The 22,518-nt window shown below is 35.8% G+C and overlaps 1 protein-coding gene across 3 annotated transcripts in view; it reads left to right on the top strand.

The window, feature by feature from the left end:
* Positions 1 to 22,518, top strand: part of BIRC6 (baculoviral IAP repeat containing 6) — a 171,858-nt gene that overhangs the window by 103,463 nt on the left and 45,877 nt on the right. For all 3 annotated transcript variants that reach the window (XM_027735004.2, XM_039389497.1, XM_027735005.2), the window contains exons 57-65: positions 1,056 to 1,185; positions 4,689 to 4,820; positions 7,123 to 7,290; positions 9,827 to 10,000; positions 11,338 to 11,534; positions 13,717 to 14,017; positions 15,845 to 16,062; positions 18,377 to 18,541; positions 20,289 to 20,457. In XM_027735004.2, coding sequence (XP_027590805.1) covers positions 1,056 to 1,185; positions 4,689 to 4,820; positions 7,123 to 7,290; positions 9,827 to 10,000; positions 11,338 to 11,534; positions 13,717 to 14,017; positions 15,845 to 16,062; positions 18,377 to 18,541; positions 20,289 to 20,457 — 1,654 coding nt within the window. The remainder of the gene's footprint in view (positions 1 to 1,055; positions 1,186 to 4,688; positions 4,821 to 7,122; positions 7,291 to 9,826; positions 10,001 to 11,337; positions 11,535 to 13,716; positions 14,018 to 15,844; positions 16,063 to 18,376; positions 18,542 to 20,288; positions 20,458 to 22,518) is intronic.

A 22,518-nucleotide genomic window follows, 5' to 3' on the forward strand; every position in this document is an offset into this window, starting at 1 on the left:
TAAGAGATCTGATACTCTCAGCCAGGAAAAAAAATATTTTCTGTTTTGGTTTCTGCATCTCAGAAGTAAAGTACTACATGAGATATATGACAGGGAAACTGGATCAGATAGTATATAAAATGGAAAAGGAGAGACAAATACAGTTTTACCACAAACATTTAAATGTTTGTTTTAACCTACCTGACTAGTTGTTAACAGGGCCATTGATAATGTAGTAAAGTAACATCAATTTTCTACTAATTTTTTTACATACAACAGATTTTCACAGAAAACTGTTACTAGATATGGAAAAGCAGGAAACAAATCTTGAAATTGTCATAATTCAGTTTCTTCTATTAAAAACACCGGGAAACAGTCTATTTTTACTGAGATGATTCCTCCTCTAACAGGAGAAAATCCTTAAAAATAATGTGGATGTAGAACATATACTTCTAGTATATCCAACAGCATAAATTTTCAAAGATTGGATCCCTATTTTTATCTTTAAAGTTCTTACCAAAGCAGAGAATGATATAAAATGTGAACAGGGCTCAGTCTAAAATATAATAAAATATTTGAAATGTTTTAACTAGTCTTGGCTTAGTTATATGTCATAATAGGAAAAAGTAGATATTAAGTCTACAATAAACTTCCTCCTCAAGTCAGAGCAATAGAGAAACATTATCTTCCTCTACTCCAAGTATATTGTGATTTTTCTAATTTAATTTCAGAATTAACTTTTCATTTCATAAATAATCGCAAGTCTCAGACACTCAATTTTTCTCTCATATTACAGCTACGTAAAATAATTGGGTTTTTTAAAGCAAAGATGATATCGTACTGTTTCTGATCCTAAAACTATTCTAGGCTTTCAAAGCAAATTATTTCGAGTTAAAAAAATTAAACTTGTCCTAACTTGATGCATTTTTACTGTATACCTCCAACGTGAAAGGATATGTCAGTTTTCTTTTTTAGCACACTAAGAAGTTAGCTTTATCTTGCTAAGGTGGCTTTATAAGAGGTTTTATTTCTCAGTGTTAAAGTTATGTTAAATGTTGACTGTTTTTTCCTTTCAGCTGTACAAAGGTAGAATTAATGCTACTAGTCATGTAATTCAACATCCAATGTATGGAGCTGGACACAAATTTCGTACCCTTCACTTGCCTGTCTCAACAACTCTGGCAGAGGTTCTTGATCGTGTGTCAGGCAAGTTTGCAGTAGCTCATGGCTTTGGTTTTGTTTTTTTTTAAGATACAGTTTCAGAAAAAAAAATCTCTTATTGTTTGTTTGACTATACAAATGATACTGCAAATATAAGTCTTTAAAACACTATGTCTTTCATCCAGTCACTAAAATATTCCCAGTTATGTTAGTTAAATATCCTGAAACTTAGTCATATATATCAAGGTGGAGATGAAATCATTTTGCTGTCAAAAGGACATATTTCTGTGGATATACATTTGCCTTTGCTTACAAAATGAAAATTGAAAACCATCATTTACTTTTAGATATTAATTTTTAAATTATACACAATGAGAAGATAATGTTAAGGCATGAATTTATTTGTTTGTTTTTTAAAGTTTAATACTTTCAGTTATACTGCTCTAATATACATGGACAGATGAACCCCTCTGTAGGGAACTCTGTTGACCAGGGCTCCACAGACCATAATATGGATTTTGACACCTGAGTGGTGAATATCTTAATCTTAGAATGAATCTCACCTTTAACTTTATTCAATACTTATTTAATTATTACTTTATTTAATACTTTAGAAAACAAAACTGTATGTTAAAGATTAGGGTTAATGATCTTTTTTAAAATTTTTAAATTTAGTTAAAGAGTAGAATTCATACTGAAGATGTCACGTCCATGCCAAAGCTCTGCAGGTAAAACCAGGCAAGATGCAAGTTGATTCTCCTCCAGTAATAAATAGAGCAAAAATTGTTTGGACATGTTATGTGATAAATCAGTTTTATAAATGTCTAATTAAAAAAAAAAAAAAACACACGCAAGCCCAGGAATTCCTCTTTATTCTTAAGATGTGGTTTTCAATAATGTCAAAGAAAAGTCAAAGACCATTACAGCAATTATGTTTTTGCCATTTTGGCACACTGAAGGGTGTGCACTTAGTTGCACATCCAGGTATGTGTGTTCTTACAGGTAGGTTTACTTGTATGTGTACTTTTTTGGAAAGTGTAGATCAACTTCTAATTTCTGAGGCAAATGAAGATAAGAGGAATTATTGCTTTTTTATATCTACTGAAAATCCCTACATTGACATTTTTAACAAATTTGCTAGGGCAATAAATATGTTACCTAACAAGCTGATAGTACTAAAGTACTCAACTGTTTTAATGTACTAAATGGAAAAATGGTATTTGACAGAATACTAGATAGAACAAGATGTGCTTTGGGATTTTAATCCAAAAATATTGATTCCTAGCAAAATACTTGGAGCATTATTTAGCAAGGAATTGTTCACTATTTCTGATAGAATTCTGTATTTATTTACTGTCCGAACACAGTCGTGTGTAGAATGTGACTAAGGTTTTTCTGACCACAAACTGCACAAGGAACTAATTACTGTAATGGGTGAGATGGTCACTTCATATGAGGTAGGGATCAGTTGTTGAGCAGTGACATAAACTGTACTGAATAGCTGCCTTAGTGGTGCATTGTGGTCATCTTGATAGCCAGCACTAATAAGGATTGGGGAGGGGAATGTGATGATGTGATAGACTGTAATGTCTGTAATTGAAAATGGTCAAATGCTTACTTTGTAGGGCACCGTAACTTTGGGTTTTGCTACGGAATTGTTGAGCCCCAACTTAATTCCTATTTTAAATGGGAAGAATTAGTGGAAACGTTAAGGTTCACTGATGTTTCCATCCCTCACCTAATGTGATTTCTCTGACTCAAAAACTTTGTGATTCTTGTATGCCATTCTGTGAAGTCCATGGTTAGGACAGAGTGAAGAAGACTTGAATGTATGAGGAGTAAACTGTGTGTTTGGGGTGAGAGGGAGAGAGAAGGGATGGACTGGGTGGGAAAACAAAGAAAAGACTGTCACCACTGCAATAATTGGAAGTCATGAAGATCCTGTGTCAGTCTGTCCCTTGGGTTAACTTCTTTTTTCTTAACTACACTGTTAATGTCTCAAATTAATCATGTCATACTTTCTCCACAAATAAATCACAATAAGCATATTCATTTTGTATGTTTTCTCCCAGCTTTACAAAAAAGGGGGGTGGGAAAAGAGAGTCTAAAATCATTGCTAAATCTCCTGCTTACATCCCTTCACCATAGGAAGAAAATGTGCAGTACACTGCAGATAGCATTGTCTAGGATGAGTACCAGTTGCTTTGTATTTCGTGCACTTTACTCTTAAGTTACTGGTCTTGGCTGGTCAGAAAAATTGAACAACAAATCTGGGTATCACCTGAGTAGAAAAAAATGCCATTGCTTAAGCTTCCTTAGTCATTTTATTAATGACCTTTAATGGGACAAAGCTAGAGCAACTCATTGAACTGCTAGAGCAGTTTAATAATAATAGTAGGAATAATGATGAGAATTTTTTGAAAAGCCAACACCCAGTCTCATATATATATATAGGTATATATACACACACATGTATATATAGAGAGAGCATGTGTGAATATTGGGTCCTGAGTAGCAGCAGTTTCACACTCTGTATCTTCTTTGGTCTCCAATAGTAATACAGACATAACCAATGTCTTCAGGCACAAATCATAATATATTTCCAAGCAGCCAAACCACATCCCTTTCAGCACTGGTGACATACAATTAGAGGTAGTTTGATCGTACTTTTAGGTCTTGAGTCTGGTTATACCTTAAAGCTGCTGTGGCTGTGTGGAAACAAGTTAATACTCAGAAGCAATTAGAGAATCATTTGGCCATTTTGGGTACCAGTGTTGTACTTCACAAGCTGTGAAGTGGTCCATTGTCACCAATCATCAGTGATTTAATAATTAGATTAGATTAGATGTAATAATTTGCTGATACTTGTGATCTACACTAATGATTGAATCAAAATGGTTGAACTATAGTAATCTAATGTTCACTTAAGCAAACAGTTCAGGTTTTGGATATGTAATGTAGTTTAGGCATCTTCCGATTTCAAAGGAACAGTCATACTTGCCACTACTGGAATTGGATCAGTATGTAATACAAGATACTCAGACGTAAATAAAACATTTATTTAAATAAGTGTACAGCTGTCCTTAAAAAAAAAAAAAAAAAAAACAAAAAACAACAAACAACGTTTTGGAATTTCTTTTTTTGTTCCATTTTTGTTGTTGTTTTGTCGAGATTTTTTTTTTGGTTCATTGGGGTTTGGGTTTGGAGGGGGATTTTTTGCTTAATCTCAGTTTTGGTTGATTGAAATGGTTTAATGTTTTTTTTTAACATGAATACATTTGACTCATCAAGTAACGGTTTTAAACTGTTACAGATTTAAATTGTTAGATAACAGATTTTTGGGGAAGAAGGAACCCGAATTACCACAATACCTTAATTGATAGATATTTACAAGACTGTTGTTGCCAGGGTTGGAACTCTGAGACACTAAAATAGTTGAGAATAGCCTTGTTAACAACTTAGAAACTGAAATCAAATCAACGTGATATCTCAATGCTTTTCTCTCCTCTCTTTTTTTTTGTTTGTTTTTTTATTTTTCCCCTCTGTAGATACACCCAGTATTACAGCTAAGCTAATTAATGAACAGAAGGAAGATAAAGAAAAAAAGAACTATGAAGAGAAAGAAAAAGTTAAAGCAGAAAATGGATTTCAGGACAATTACAGCGTTGTTGTTGCTTCTGGTATGTTGGAGGGTTTTTTCTACCTTTTAAATAATGGATCTTTCTCATGCTAAAAGTGTGTGTGGGGAAGAAAATCTCTACCAACAATTAATTTTACTACTAATAATGGTTACAAAAATTGTAGTACTCAATTAATGTAACTGACTGTTAGGCAACTACAATTGGTTCCTGGTAGAACAGCTGCTTCTAGCAGATTATATACTTTGACAAATTTGTATCTAAGTATGTGTGTCAGTGATATCTTCATTAATACTGTTGCTAGGATATTTTACAGGATTCTGTAAAGACACACCTGGAACTTGATGGGTATTATTACCTCTACCTTCTTGCAGTAGCTCGTGCATCATTATTTAATCACCTCTACTCCCAAAATATGCTTTGGAAATAAAAGGATCCATGTACTATGTGTAACAACTGGTGGTACTCTGCTAAAAACTGTCACATGGAGATGTAAGCATAAAACCATTCCACTTGGAAGCAGCAAATACTGGAGTTTCTTCCAAAGCATTCACCTTCTAAAAACCTAATGTGAAGAACCTTGTGAAATCCTTCATGTAAACCATTTTCTTCCAAAACTACTGTTGGAGCATATAGATTGAATATAGTAATTTTTCAGTGATATTCAAAGATTATAGTTCAGACAACAGCTGTAGAGGTTGTTAGTGTTTCAGTTTGAGATTCTGGGGAGTGTATTTGTGAGAGACAGATTAATGAACTTCAAGCTATTCTTTTCCTATCTGGCTTTCTGCCTTCATTGAGGTACCTCAAGTTCATTTACACTTCATGAAGCATGAAGGAGAGATGCTGATTTCCTTTGACTTTTGGCACCAATATTTCTTAAGCTTTTTATTTTGGCTCTTTAGATGTAGATATAACTTTTAACTCAAATGTTGAATAGGGCTGCAGTTTTGTGGATCTTGGTATGTGTTTAAAGCAACACATCTGATGTTAATTACACCACCTTTATCTGACGAGGTATTTACAGTAGGTGCCACTTAAACGTGGTAAACATGTTTTAGGAATATCTGTACTATTAATAGGTGCAAGCAAAGGGTTGAAACATGAATAAAGAATCTAGGAAGAAAGAAAAATATTATGCCAGCCTTGAAAATAGGACATAGCATAGTCAGTCATATCTCATCCCAGCTGCATTTCTAATTCTGCTGCCTGATATAACCCATTACATATTAGAAAAAAGCAGATTTAAGTTTTTTTCTTATTTTCATTCTAATTTTTTCCAGTTAAGTAAAAGAGTTTAAATGTAAACTTAGTTCATTTGCATTTGTTTTTACTACCTGTTTGTGAAATCTTTTCTTATTTTGTCATTGATTTTTCATATGTTCTGGCGATTTTTTAGTGTCCTCAGAGTCTCATGTAAACAGTATTTAACTATTTACATATTGGTAGAATTAATAGAGAGCAAAGGTGGTATTTGGAGCTTGATCTTCCTGAAGTAAGCTACTTTAGTATACTGAGATTATTGGAGAATGCATTGTGTATTTGAGCTGCTCCTAATGATCAGCTGAAACCAGAGTGTATTACAGTTTCAAGTGTGGATGTTTAGTCTTGCAGTTGCTCTTGGATAATGATGTCAGTCATTGTGTGTGTCTTTGTATCTTGGCCTGCTGACTTTTTAACTTTGTCTGTCACCTGCTTACAAGGGTACATGATTGTAGTATAATTTTGAGGTACTTTAAGTCAACTTAAGCTGTCCCAAAATAAGGCAGTCTTGCTATGTAAGATCAGTAAGCTTTTATGTAGCTATTCTGCCTTATAATTTTCATGTAGTGCTTACTTCAAATGTTTTGAGCTAGGCAACTTTAAAAGCACGTTTAAAAACACCGTCCATTTCATATGGTACCGTCAGTACTGCAGCTGAGGTCACCTTCATAGGCCAGACAAGTGGTTGTTACCTGTCTGTATATCTGTCAATTTGAAAAATTTTGCCTTTCTTGCTTTCAGTTGAAAAGACAACTTAAAAAAGTTCTATTGTAGGGCCCATTGTGAGACACACTTTAACTAGAGCAGAATCAGAATGGCTTTTGCTTTTTTTATGGATGATATCATCTAGTACAGTTACGGTGTATGTTTGGGTCTTAGGAGAATGCACAGCTTCTAACTGTAAAAATACTAGGATTATATGCAAATATATTTTATATATGAATGCTATTCTGGTATTTGATTAGCCAGTGAGGTAAAATTCTACTTTTTTTCTATCATTGAAGGTACTGACTACATTGTATCTTGGCTAACTGAAGGTATTAAACTAGAACAACTTTTGATTTTTTTATTTTCATACTAGGTTTGAAATCTCAGTCAAAAAGAGCTGTTTCATCCACCCCTCCACGTCCACCATCGAGGCGAGGAAGAGTGATGGCAGATAAAGTAGGTTCGTCTTCCTCAGGAGGAGAATCTTCCAGCAAGACCATTAGTGTTCCAGTCTTTAATCTATACCATAAACTTCTACCAGGTAACTTTAATAATGCATTTTGAACACCAAAATTATGTTTTTTTCAGTGGCTGATACGTCATCAGGAAATAGTTACAATGCTAATGGCCATCTTTATCTTTCTATTGAGAGTCTTTGAAGTGTGGAGCCCTTCTGGGCTTGTAACGGCTTTCAACTGGAAAGCATTACAGCCTCTTCAACTGCAGCATTATAGCGTCATAGTGGCTTGAAAAAAATAACAATTATGTTGATCTTCCTTGAAGTTTTAGTTCCTTCTTCCTAAACTAAATCTCAAAAAGTTTCAACTTCCACTCACAAATGAAAGCAGGGTGGGTTTGTAAGGTGACTCACTTTCCACATTTTCTTTCACCTGCAAGACAGAACTGAACTGATATTAGTGCCCTGTTATTTCATGTTCTGAATGGGCAACCAACTTGCGTTGCTCCCTGGAAGGTTGATTTGCCAGTTCAGAAATATTCTTGAATTCCATAAAATTTGTGTTTTAAAAACCAGCATGTCCCAAGCAGTTAGTCATGTTTTATGTATAGCAGATATGTTCTCACGTTTTTATGAGCTATCTGGACAAAGCTGGTGGCAAGGTTGGCAATCTCTCTTGTATAGAGAGAGATTGGTGTGACTGCTGTGACTTAGATCAAGAAAAACAGGACAGAAACATGCATGCAGCACTTCAATAAGAGCTTCTATCTGTTTTATAGAATAAAAACAAGGAACCAGCTAATGGAATTAAGTGGTTAACTTCTGATCAAAGTAATTTTCAGCCATAAAATCTTAATTTGAAACTTAGTACCAAATTACTGGCTTTGAGGCTATCCTGACAATTATTATGGGGATCATATACTTGGATTAAAATATCTAAAATTGATAGGCTAAACCTGGTGGGATGAATCCTGTGATTAGTGTACCATGATGGATGGTTACAGGCTCTTCAGAAGTGATAAGGAGGGCAGGTGACCGTGAAGCAAAGCATCACCAGCCGGTCTAGGGAGTAGGTTGTCCCACTCTGATCTGCACTGGTGCGGCCTCACCTTGAATATTGTGTGCAGTTTGGGCACTGCAATATAAGAAAGATATTAAGCTGTGTCCAAAGGAGGGCAACGAAGATGGTGAAGGGCCTTGAGGGGAAGCCATGGGAGGAGCAGCTGAGCTCACTTGATCTGTTCAGCCTGGAGGAGACTGAGGGGAGACCTCATTGCAGTCGACAACTTCCTTGTGAGGGGAAGAGGAAGGGCAGGCACTGATTTCATCTCTGTGGTGACCAGTGACAGGACCTGAGGGAATGGCCTGAAGTTGGGTCAGGGGAGGTTTAGGTTGGATATTACAAAAAGATTTTTTTCCCAGAGGGTGGTTGGGCACGGGAACAGTCTCCCCAGGGAAGTGGTCACAGCACCAAGCCTGACAGAGTTCAGGAAGTGTCTGGACAATGCTCTCAGGCACATAGTGTGATTCTTGGGGCTGTCTTGTGCAGGGGCAGGAGTTGGACTTTGATTGTTATGAGTCCTTTCCAACTCAGGACACTCTATGATACTGCAGTTTTGGAGACAAGATCAAAACCCAGTGCCTATTTTCAGTATCTAGCTGGTAAAGGTAACTGCTGATGGTAATGTAGAACATTCTGTGTTTGTGATCTGGTTGGTCACGTCTTGTGCAGCAGACAGTTGTTACAAAAAAATAAGCCATGCAAAGCAGAACGATGGCAAAAAGGGCATGAACTTGCACAATGGCAAGGCACTTTTTATTTTTAGACACTATCTTCAGCTAAAGAAACAGGCTGTTACTAAAGACTTCTTGGATGTTGTGTAACTTAATTAAGTGCAGTCAGGATGAAATGGGCATGTTCCATCTAAAATATTTCATGTATAAGTCTACTTTTTCTCAAGAAAAATTATTCTGCCTTCAGAGTAACTTGTAATTTCAGGGAAGAACATATTCATAATCAATGAAGTGGCCAAAACCTGGAGTTGAGTAATCAGTTTGGACTGTATTGCATGTGCATTTCAAATCTACATTGCAGCTGAGAGAAGTATTCCTGGCAGTGCCCTTCATTTTTCTTGCTGTGTGTCCTTATACAAGAGTAGTGAGCTATGCTTGAGACCAGTAGGACTGAAGAATTGCAGGTTTCTTTGGTTTTCAGTTTTTTCCACATTAGCCATTTTATCTTATGGTCACACACATCTCTGCCCTCACAATTCAAAGGTGATGTGTAGGTGGTGTTTAAGAGGAGGGGACAGCCAGTACCCACTTAAAATGCACATCAAATTACAGCCTTAGCCATTTGTTAAATATGCCAAGTGCTTGGTCTCTCAGTACAGAGCTGCCTTAGGTAATATTGGCATAGATCTTTCTCAGGATTGGTTCCAAACTGATGGGACCCCTTTTCACAAGAGAACAAATGGTAAAATTAAGGCCTTGGTTTGGAGCCAGATAATATTTAGTCTACTTGGCATCTATGATGCAAGTAATGAGCAGCACCTGGATATGTATGTTAAAAGAACTCAATCAGAATTTTCCTCTCTGACTTGATGCCATTGTTGTTTAGGTCAACCATTACCAGCTGAAATGACACTTGCCCAGCTTCTGACTCTGCTGTATGACCGTAAACTCCCTCAAGGATATCGATCAATAGATTTGACAGTTAAACTTGGTTCCAAAGTCATCTCAGATCCAAGCTTATCAAAAACAGATTCATTTAAACGTCTTCACACAGAAAAAGGTGAGTGTTCTTACTTTTTTGGTATATTCCTTTTTAAAATGTTTTAATTTTGGACAAAAATTGTTTTGATTTTCTTGATAAGAAACAGCAGTTTTCTGTATTTTATTGGATGAGTTTCCTGAGCCATTCTTTTCTAGACACATGCTAAACTTCATGATAAAGTACAAATTCATTGCCTGTCTGTATTATAAGATAGACCAATACAGTTGTTCTGGTTTCACTTTTATTTTCCTTGTTGTAGTGTTGTATGTGATAATGATTATATGATTTTATAGATACAGTATATTTTATTTCTTGACATGTGTAGTAGTTCTCTGTAGTAAGTGTTTGTCCTGATAATCAGAGCAGATTAAGTAAAACAAGAGTTGTTTGAAACCATACAAGTTATAGAAGCCTGTGGAGTTTTTTATTGCAACATCTTTGGGTGCCTAATGCTGCTTTGAAAATGGTGGTTTCTCTCAAGCCCGTCTAAGCAGGTCTTATAACTCCAGCTTTTAAAAACGTTATTTTTAACATTTTCTAATATGGTCTATTTCTTGATAATGTTTTTGCCAATTGCTTGCAATCTACTTACTGGGAAAGTGCTGGGGAATGGGAAGGGAGGAGCTGTATCCCAAGAATCTGTTTTGAAATATTTTTATATCGTTCCTTTAGGCAAGGACTTAGAGAAATGGGACCTTGAAATTAAGCTAATTGTGATCTGCTTATCATCAGCCTGCTGACACAGCATGAAATTCCAAAGTTAATCATTCAGCTATTTCAAGACAGAGGCTCCTTTTAATAACTGTTCACTTGGTAGTCTGTTTCTAGAAAAGATAAGAAACAAGTGCGGAAAAAAATCTAATTTTTTTGATATCTGGCCTGAAGTAAGTATTTCATGACTCCATATAGTGGCTGGATATACAGATCTCTTGCCGTATTGAGAGACCATTCTTTTTCAAATAATATTTTTGTTCTGTTTTGCGAATTATTTAAACTCTAAACCTACAATAGATATATTACTATTTGAATAAAGCTCAAAAATCATTAGAGCAGATTCAGTTTAGGAGTTGAGTTGCATGCGAAGACATGAAGGTCCTCTAAACTTCTATTAAATTATTAGGCACTTTTTTTTTAAACTTGAGACGAATACATGGATCTGCCATCAGTGGCAAGAGCTATCACTAATACTTTTATTTTCTTTTGATGTTCTTGCCCTCATTCATTTCAGGTTCTTGGCTCAGGTTTTCCTTGTGAAAGAACCAATACTTCTGAAGTTCACTTTTAAATGAGGACAAAGAAATAAACACGGTATGGATGATGATGTATTAATTTCTTTTACCTCTGTGTTTTTGTAGAGCATGCAGATTTACTGGGACCTTGCCCTGAAGATGAAGCCATCAGTCCTGGGGATGAGTGTATGGATGCAGTTCTAGATGAATCGCTTCTTGAAACCTGTCCCATTCAGTCTCCACTGCAAGTGTTTGCAGGCATGGGTGGATTGGCTCTTATTGCAGAGAGACTTCCTATGCTTTATCCTGATGTAATTCAGCAAGTGAGTGAAAAAATAAGTGTCAGAACACATGTTGAGAGTATTTTGTTTGTTTAAGGACAATATTTTCCTTATATTTCTCCATGGTTCAGTTTAACATCTCAGCTGTGTGGGGAAGCTGCTTCAAAATAAGCAAGCGTACAACTCCACAGCCCAGTCCAGCTATACAGATTACTTCCCTGTAGTTGCCGTAGGCTGCTTGTGTGGCCATGTCCTTGTGGGACAAAGTCATGAACTGGTTGCTGCTTGCCTCGGTTCTGTTAGCTCATAAAATGTCTTGGAGGGTACAGTAACATAGAGTTGCTGAAGTACTATAAAGGTATACTTGCTTATCATGTAATTGCTCATGTAAATGTACCCTGAGAGATGTTTCTATGGTTAAGTTAAATTCAGTTCTATGAATCTACTGTGTAACTTTATTTTAGATTTATTATTATAAATAATAAATAACAGTGTAATCTTAATTATATTTATAATCATAAATAATATATGCATTATTTATTTGTATACTTATATAGAGAATTTCTTTGGAGGCACTGATAGGCATTTCAAAAGTGTCAGCAGTGGCATTAGTCTGGAATTACTCTTTGACTGTTGTTCAAGGTACACAATGTTTGCTAAAAAGGGAAAAAATAACCTGTGAATTATTCAAATTCTACTTGACTATATGTTTGAAGTCTTTGGCTGATACTGTTAATAGGAAAGAATATTTATTCCCTTTGAAACTGAATTAATCATGAATTAAGGGTGCTGTTCAGTACCCTGTCTGTAAAATTATGGCAGCAATAGGAACCCTGTAGTGAAACTGGGTAATTAGTATGCATCCTTTGTAAATAGTTCTGCAGAGGTCTTAGAGGTCTAATACCAAGGCAGTTCAAAAATTAAAAGTTAAGGAAATGTGTTAACATAAACAGTTACTGTATTATGAAATCCAAGAAAGTTAATGTGTACTCTGCATTAAAGAAAACTGGTACATGGAATTCTGCAACAGATGAAAGGCAAAGTATGACCATGAGAAGTTTCATTCCTTTTTTTCCTTCTTTTTCTATAGTCCTGGGAAGTTATTGTCTTTTCACAATTTCTTAGTTTGAGATGTATGTTTGGATTCAAATACTGAGTAAGAATTCTGTGATCCATAAAAACAAATTAAGTACAATAATACCAAATACAATATTCAGAGTGAATACTGATGATTTCTCCAAACCCTTAATACTTTAATTTTACTTTTATATTTCTCTAAGTCACTGGTACTTCTGATTCACTTAATGTGTAGATGATTGGAATGAATGCAGCAAAACATGGCTTTGACTTTAAATTAGGAATTTGGTATTCTGGATAAATTCTGCAAGGGCATTTCAGATTAATCTTTTCCAGTTTAGATCAGTCTGGTGATACATACTAAAATTTTAAATATGATTGAATCAGTTTATCTGAATAGCATGAAAGCCTGAAAATTCTATAATGTTTAATTACGAGAGGGACCTCAGTGTCATACCTTCCTTAAAATTATTTGACTGTGTCTTGGGGCACTGTACAACTGTTACCCCCTTAAACTCTGATTCCCATCATAGTGCCTGATTGCATAGTCCTCAGGTCATAAAACAGACTGTTCCATTAGAGTACAATAGTAATAAAGCCTGCCAAATCAATTGAAAGGATCATGAGTTGCTGTAAGACTGCTAAGATGTACAAATTTATTCTTAGTTTTTAAAGGCCTGATAATGAATTTTGCTTCATTTTTACAGTATGTCATTAAAAATTAAACACTTGAGTTCACCATCAGTGTTTAATGTTAAAAGGACCATTTATCAGTCTGATAACAATCTGATATATAAACTAATCTTTGTATTGTTTACTTCAGTGTAATTTGTGTCTCCTATACCTCTATGTTTCAAGCATTTAACACGCTTTAACTGAGGATTTGAGGTTGGGAAAATGCATTTGCTTGCTTACTTGCTTGTGTAGGCAGGACTTTCTAGCACTGTATGGAAGGTGCAGCAAGTATGCCCTTTTCAGTCATTTAGCCTGGTCCCTTTTTGTGCAAATGGTAGTGTATTTCATGTGACATCTTTCTTGTGTCCTGTATTAAAATTGCATGTCCTTTAGATCCTAACTGCAATAAATTTTTGTCTAAGGTGTCTAACTGAATGACTGTCAAATTTCTTTGTTGTTTTTGTTGGTGAAGGTGAGCACTCCAGTGGTTACATCGGCCACGCAAGAAAAGCAGAAGGACAGTGATCAGTTTGAATGGGTTACCATTGAACAATCAGGGGAATTGGTGTATGAAGCACCGGAAACAATTGCTGCAGAGCCCCCGCCCATCAAGTCAACAGTTCAGACTATGTCTCCTATACCTGCGCATTCTTTGGCTGCCTTTGGTTTATTTCTTCGTCTCCCGGGCTATGCTGAGGTGCTGCTAAAAGAACGGAAACATGCTCAGTGTCTGTTGAGATTGGTGTTGGGAGTTACAGATGATGGTGAAGGAAGTATGTGCTGCAATTATTACCTTTTTTTGTAGACCACAGCTAGATCATTTTACTTAGAGTTATTTACACCGTATTGCCTTTAGCAGAAAGTTAGAATTGATTTGTGCAGAACTGTGTTGCTAGAATCTTTGATGGTCTGTTGTTTCTAATATAAAATTCTTGCTGGCAAAGTTTTATCACAATCATCAGTACTCAAGTGTTCTCATGTAGACGTCAGAGTAATTGTAAAATAACTGCTGATTAAACTTACAATGACACTGTCAGGATGACTGCGTTCAGACAAAACTATCTGAGTAGCCGGATATGCTCAACTAATTGACCAAGCATCCTATAATCCTGCAACCAAATGGAGAAAAGTATGGATAGGAGCATTGCTACAACAGATGTAGAATAAACTGTTTAATAATACTGTTTTGGAAAAGGAGAGAAAAATCTAAAGATCACAGTGACCACATTGCCTAAGCAGGATCTCTACCTTTATGGTGTGAGTTCAGAGGGAGAAGTAGGGTATTCTTCAGTGAATGGACAAGCCAAGAGACAATTTGTAGTTGATGTCTTTGCAACTGAACCTGCAACTCTGCATATAGTTCTAATATTTCTGTTTCTTAATGTTTTGAAAAACTGGAAGAGTGTGTATGAAATATGGTTTAGTATGTTTAAGACACTTCCTTTCATTGGTCATGGCTTTGTGATGAAATCAGGCAGTGTTAGGTTTACAGTTGAACTTGATGATGTCAAGGGTCTCTTCCAACCTACATGATTCCATGATTATGACTTTGAAAAGAAGTGCTGTTTTTTCTAGGCTGCAGTTGTCTGAACTTAGTCTCTATTTAGCAGTCTATAGAGTGGTGTGCAACATGTACCTTATGAGACCAGCTGAAAAAATAGGAGCCTCATTTATCCTTCCTTCTGTTTATCTTTTTATTTCTCTTGTACATATTTGTAATGTATTTCAGTTTAGACATTTAGATGATGATATAGCTGATAAACTCTAAGAATGAGGGAGAAAATAATATATGTAAAATTAGAAGGAAACTTCTGAATGGAGTTGGCTATTTCAAAGTATTTTTAGTAGTTGAAGCATTTCCAGTTGTCAACTGTCTCTATTTACATAGGCCCTGGGGGAGGAATGTGGAATGTATTGTTAAATACAGGAAAAAATCAAGACAGTTCCCCAAATCTGAGTATGTTCCATTAATAGGTCACACTAGTATTTGAAATGTGGCTTTTAAAAGAAGTAATTTTTACTCATAATGCAAAGGAGTTAAAAATTTTAAATAATTCTAGTACAAAATTCAAACATGCAACTCATCTACTTAAAATTACGTTAGTATTTCACCACGTATTCAGCTTGAATAGCATCACTGCTTGGTCTGTGTCAGTGAGTTAATTCCCACTTTGGGCACATAAATACAAAAAAGAATCCTACGTCATGATAAACTACAGCTCCTTGTCAGCTAAGCTGCTATCAGCTGATCACGTGCATTCTTTGATTTGCTGTATTTGGAATGTTTAAAAATATATGTATGTAAAATTATTTTGAACTGCCTTCCAAACCAGTTTTCTCCCTAGAAATGGTGAATCAGATTTTTTAAATTTGGTTCTTAACCAAATCCATGAATAAAATAAAGAAACATTCTTTCTTCCACACTCTCCTTGTTATGAAATTTTTTTGTGAAGAGAAACCTATATTAGATAGCTTGATATATGCAAATGCTTAAGTTCTTAGTAGATTTCTGTATGTTCGTAAACTATTGCAGACATTAATAGGCTGTATTGAACTACTCAATGAAAATGTGGTTTTGATGTTTTTCTTCTTCAATCTAGGTCATATCCTGCAGTCTCCTTCAGCAAACGTGCTTCCAACTCTGCCCTTCCACGTGTTGCGCAGTTTGTTCAGCACTACGCCGTTGACTACTGATGATGGAGTATTGCTTAGGCGGATGGCACTGGAGATTGGGGCTATACACCTTATCCTTGCTTGTCTGTCTGCTCTAAGCCACCATGCACCAAGGGTGCCCAACTCTAGTCCCAACCAGGCAGAGGTATGTTTATCAGCAGAGTATGTGCCACTGAGAAGTAGTAAGAGTTCTAACTATAAAAAACAAAATAATCTCATTGCTCTCATTATAGGCTAATTTTTGCAGACTTGGCATTTGACTGAAGAACAAAAATAGTTATAATGTACTCAATCAAGTAATTGTCCATGCATGTTGCAAATAAACATAGTAATCATGAAATATAACCAACAAAGAAACCTTGTCATGAGGCATTAAGATGTAATCACGTTCTTTCACAGGACATTCTTTTTTGGTGCACAAGAGGCATAATGTCCAGTGGATGGTGGTTCTTTAATCCCCATTAGATAGCATAACCTCATTGTCTACATTCATCATCTAAACTCCACTGGTTGCAAATTATTTCCTTTTAAATGCTTCACAAATGTAAATGAGTTGTGAAAATTACTGAATTAATGCAGTGATTTTTGTTACACCCTTTGCACTGATAGGGAAATGAGATCTAAGGACAAAAAATTTCCATAGTGTTCAAGATCACTAGTGAATCTCCAAAATTAAAGTTTTTCAAGGTACTTCCCATATTATACCACCCTCTATTCCGAACACTTATCCTTTGATTTTTTTTTTTTTAAGATTGTAAGTTGCCATTTCTGTATAACATACCAATTGTCTATAAAAGTGTTTAAAGACTTGCCCTCTTTAGCACTGTTTTAGCAGAGGCTTGCATGCAACAGTTCCTGGTGGCTGAATATGGCTAAGTAGCTGCAAAATATACGCTTGTCTCTATTTTAGCAGCTCTGATACTGATGAAAGGTTGAACAAGTGAGATATGAAGCTGTGCCTGAGAATAAGTCACTTTAATGGCTAATCAAATTTAAGGGGAAGTTGACAGATTCTGCTTCTAATGGGGTATCAGGCTGCTGATACGTTAATACCGTAGCATTTCTGCACATTTAGAGGGAAAGAGCAACCATTAATTCTTATCTCTGCTTTAGTTCTACCGTGAACCCTGGAATAGCTTGCCTTCTCGTAAGCCATATCTATCAAGTGATAGATGGTAACTTGAAACTAGAGATCCATCAGGGCTGCGCCGAGGCTTGTATTTCTGGGGCCGGGTTCTCCCGTAAGTGCTTTAATTCAGTGCTCACGACAGTCCTCTTGAGTGTTAAAGACACAATATATTCGTGAGTGACGTAATGAGTAATGTCTGCACGAGAATAACCACGCAGCTTTTTCATCACCAAGATGCATTACATTCCCAATGTAAAAGTTAGAAGATTATTCCAGACTACTGTCACTACAGTACTTCACAGACAATAACTTCTTTTACCGTTGCAGTCTGTTCATACATCATTTCTTTTTCTTCAAGTGTAATCTTTAGCAAAGTCACTGAAGAAGATCTGAGCAGAAAATGAAACTTTTCAGAGCCATAAATCAAATATTGCAAAATAAAGTTGGGCACTTACTCACGTGACCTGGTTTCCAGCTAATTGTCACCAAGTAGTGAAAGTATCAAGTCACTTGTTTAGGGTGTTAAATATACATATAGGAAAGCATTAGTTAAAAAAAATGCTTATCAGAGTTTTTTCTGCATCTTTTTCACTGGAGTCCTGGTAAACTATCAAAATTAGCATAAGTTATTAAATAGTTTCATAAGGGCTAAGCAATATAATATTGGATTTATGTTAGTAAAATGCACTGAGATAGACCGTTGGAAAAAGCTGTACAAGCACTGGTGGAAAAATGTTATCTCAGAATATTTTTAGGACAAGATATTTCCCACCTCTTATCTGGAGAGGAAATAGTGTGTATTTTAGTGACTCAGAGATCATGTGTCAGAGCTATACAGGTAACTTATTCCTCTTGCTGTTTTGGAGCATTTATTCAAAATCAGCAAATGCTTGAGCATCCTGATATTTCAGTTATGTGCTCTTGAGAACATTTCCACTCCCCTCTTCTTCATCTTATGTTATTAAACTTGACTAGGTGTTAAACAGTAATAATTACAGAGCTACAACGTTTAGCGGGATATTGATTAAAGGTATTTTAATACCTTTCATCATATAACCAGGAATAGTATCTTAAAAGAGAACAAAAATGGGCTTACAGTTCTAGTCAAATTGAAGAATCCTTTCCAAGAATTTAGCGCTGACCTGTAATAGAACTCCATGTATGTGGCAGTCTTTCCTATCTAAAGCTTTGAATTTCACTGGATCCTGATGATATCTTTATAAAGTTAATAAATTGGGATTACATTCTTTTGCAGAACAAAGGCTTTTTAAAAACAATGTTCCTAAGATGAAAACATGAAATAATTGTGACTTTTTTTTTTTTAACCTAGCCACAGGTGTCAAGTACACACAACAGTGCATCAACAGAAGAACAGCAGTTGTACTGGGCTAAGGGTACAGGCTTTGGAACAGGCTCCACAGCTTCAGGATGGGATGTTGAACAGGCTTTGACTAAGCAAAGGCTAGAAGAAGAGCATGTGACCTGCCTTCTACAGGTGTGTAACAATGAATTTTTGATTAACGATAAGCACTTGAGACATTAGGACTGAATAGTAAAACTGGAGTTTTGTCAGTCAAATAGCAGAGTGATTATGATATTTTGGGAAAAAAATATTTGCAATCATCTGTCTTCGTGAAAAATTATGTAGATCATATTTTGAGAGAGGCCATTTTCAAACATCACTAGGCTGCTGCATAAAAGATCTGGGTGACGGTTCTGAAAGAAAGTGAACCAAGAAGCATTCCAGTGTATTTCCCTGGAGCTGTCACTATCTCTGTCAGAATCACTGCACTCAGTCAAAAGTAACGACTGTCCACTAAAGGAGAAGGATACAGGAACAGGCATTTTGTTTTGTGTACTAAACAGTGTTACCTGTTAATTTCTTGCATGTTTTTGCTCTGCTTTAAGGAAATGCTTATAGTTGTTACTGGTGTCCATGAATGTGTTATGCCAATATAGCAAAGTCTCACTCAGAGATACAGTGAAATCTTGACTATGTCAATTACGTGACAATAAAAAATCTCCAGTAAACATCCAGATTTCAGTAAAACTCTGATGTCTTCCAAATGCCTCATGCTACGGAGAAGAAAATCCTGTTCAGTCCATTGTGAAATGCAACCAATCCCTATTATCTTGGATCAGTGTATCTGGTCATCAAAAATTTAATTCACAGAACCGTCAGCTCAAATGCATTAGCTAACCTCATTGCTGAGGTAGAGCACAAAGGAGATAAAATTCTGAAAATGCCCATACCTTGATTGATGAAGATATCATTTTGATGCAATCAGTTATTTCAGTCACTATAGATTACATGGCAAAAGTATCACATCCCTTGCAAAAGCATAACAAATAAAATCTGAAACCATTTCCTAAGCAAGAAAGGGGAAATTGCACCTGAATTACTCTCAGTGAAGCTTCTAGGCAGTATTTTGTATTATTCCAGGCAGAGGTTTAGCTGTAACTGTGTCAAGTTGTGAAGTAAAGAGGCATTTTCTTAGGGCAGTCAGCAGTAGAAAACCCTTCAACATTTTGGAATATGTCAGTCAGTTGTACAGCAGAGTTTCCTTGGTCCCTTCTATAGAAAGATTTAGAAAAATTCTGTTGTATGGAGTGCTGGTAAGATGGTGCAGCAAAATAATGGGATAATGGGGTTAGAAGACACAGTGAGAATGAAAGAAAGGCTAAAAGGGTGAATAGAGTCCCTGAGACTTCAAGTAATACAGCCTTTCAAGCCTCAAAGTTTCTTATTTTTTAGAGTACAGCTGCACAAATCAGACCCATGGAAATGTGTTAGGTTGTATGCCTACAACACATGGTAAGGGCCTGTGAGCCCAGCCAGAACTACCCCTGGGACAAGCAGGTGTGCAGTCGTGAGGTGACTTAGCACCGACACTAAGGGGAAGGTTGCTCTTTGTTTACTGAGGTAAGAGCTGTAGACATGAGTATTTGTTCCTCCAGGTACCTGTCATGCTCACCATAAGTTATTGTTTCATCTGTAAACCCTGAAGTCCCAACCCCAAAGGAAGTTACAGAAATTCTTGAAACATTTGCAATTAAAAAAAATAAATTAATAACTGTATAGAATTTCTTCTGAGATATCTTTGGGACTGCTGTAATAAATGCCAGTACTGAATTAGCAAAACAGCTAGTGAAGTGTTAGGGCTTCTTCCTTAAGGGAGGAAACTCAAAGTTCTTTTGACTGAAATAAATCAGTTTTGATTAAATATTTGGGTGTGTTTCAGGTTCTTGCCAGTTACATAAATCCTGCAGGAAGTGCATCAAATGAAGAGAGCCAAACTAGCCATGAGGGCAGAGCACAAAACAGCAGCGCTCTTCCATCCGTTCTCCTGGAGCTACTCAGTCAGTCTTGCCTCATCCCAGCAATGTCATCATACCTCCGCAACGATTCAGGTAATGTGCCTTTGGCTCCTTCAAAATTCAAGTTGGCTTACTGCTGTCAAATAAGTTTTTATATAAACAATGGGTAGTTCTTGCTGGTTTCAGTGCCCTCACCAATTTAGAATTGTACTAATGGAACGTTTACTTCAGCCTTAGAAAACAGAATCATATAATAGAATCATGCTCGTTGAAATGCTCATTTCTCTCTTTAAATTTGGAATTTAATTCTTTGATATTGAAACTAACAGGAAGATGGTATTTTCTTCTGAAAAGTTTACATGTTAGTTCTTCTACAGAAGATACATGTAGAGAGAGTACTTTATGCAAAACCATTAATCTTATTGTGAAGAAAAATGTTAATTTTTAAAGAAAATTGAGCAAGCATGTGCTTGAATTTGGTAAATGTTGCACATGCTGGGGCAGTTCTACTTTGATCAGAGCTTTTTCTTTTTTATTTAGGAAATACAAAAATAAGCCTCTTACCAAAACTGGAAGATATTTCAAATATATGGAAACAATTAAGTTGTTGGGTTTTTTAAAGGAAAAACAAATGAGTTCTATGTTGTCATCAAATTTCTACTCATAATTTCAAAACGAAGATGTTTTGGTAGTTTTGCTCTGATATGTTGTACCTTGCTGTGGAAACCATTTCAGTTGTATAAGGTGGCACGGAGCAGTACAAATTAAGGAAATGCCTCTGTGGAACTAATGGCAAAACCAGCAAACTCGATTTGTGATTTATGTTGTCTCACTAGATGACAGACTTGAGTATGAAGATGAGCCTTAGGTTGGATTTTTGTTCAGTTACTTTTGTTTAGATGGATTTAATTCTGAACTATCAGAAGGAGTTGTTCCAAATCTGAATAATTTGGGTTTGGACCTTATTTTGCCTGCCCTATTTTTGGAGTAACTGATGAATGTCTTGTCACATTACTGCAGTTCTTTTGGGTGCCAGTTGGAGGGTTTGGTGATATGAATTCATGAAACAATGTTATAGCTTCTTCTTGAATTACACAATATGTTTTATGTCAGAGGTAAAAGAGAAATCATCTCTGTCTTAAGTATTTGTAAAGCTACTTAGGACTAAAGTAAGAATGGCTCTCTTAATTTGTAGTAACTAGGGCATTACATAATCTTGTATGATGGAATGGAACTAGTTCAAAACGTCTGCTGGGGTATTATAGTAAAAATAAAAATATGAAGGTGTTTCACTTGCTAGTCCACAGTTTGACACCTCTCCCTAGTTTTGCGATGAATTTATTGGTTTTATTTTGCACATATTGCAGTGAGGAAAATGAACTAATGATATACCAGGATCATTATTGCAAATGAAAATACAATGTAAAATAATAAAGTAAATGATAAAGTAAAAGAATGAAGTAATCTTTCTAACAGATACTCACAAATTCTTCTTCGTTGAGGTAAAAAGGAAAAGTCATTGAAAGGCCTGGCAAAAATGATGTGTTATCTAAAGGATGAAGCTGTTGATCCTGAGTTATAGATGAATCACAGCTGTTGAAATTGCTTTTTGCTGTTTTCAATAGAAGAGTGTATCTCTCTGTATAAGTCACCTTTAACTGGGGAAGAACAGTCAGATACTGATACAAGAGATGAGATATGTGGCTGTTGGTGAGAAGTTCAGACTAGTTTGGCTTTCAGGTACCGTTTGTTTTCCCAAAGTACAAAGAAACAGAAAAGTTTCAGTGAGAAATATTCATTTTAGGTATGTTTTCCATTGTGGGACTACTGTTTGTGGTTGGCAGGGGATGTTGAATTGCTGTGCCTGTGAATTACCAATTAGTAAAGAGTGAACAGCACTTAATGTAGCAGCTAAACTATATTAAAACAAAGCAAAACCTCGCTTTTCAGAGAGAAAAAAATGAAAACTACTCTTCTGAATACAAATTCACAAAGGATGTGGTTATTTCTATTGAAATTTAGAACTGTAAAATCTGAGGGTTGTTATGTGAATGTTTCCTGCTGTATTTGTTCAAAAGTCTATACATAAAACTGTGATTAACAATGTTCTCCTGGATTTAAAAAATAATAATAACTTTACAGGCATATATTAGT

This window comes from Pipra filicauda, unplaced genomic scaffold (assembly GCF_003945595.2).
Source record: "Pipra filicauda isolate LSUMZ 115617 unplaced genomic scaffold, ASM394559v2 scaffold72_size3293161_pilon, whole genome shotgun sequence".
Taxonomy (NCBI): domain Eukaryota; kingdom Metazoa; phylum Chordata; class Aves; order Passeriformes; family Pipridae; genus Pipra; species Pipra filicauda.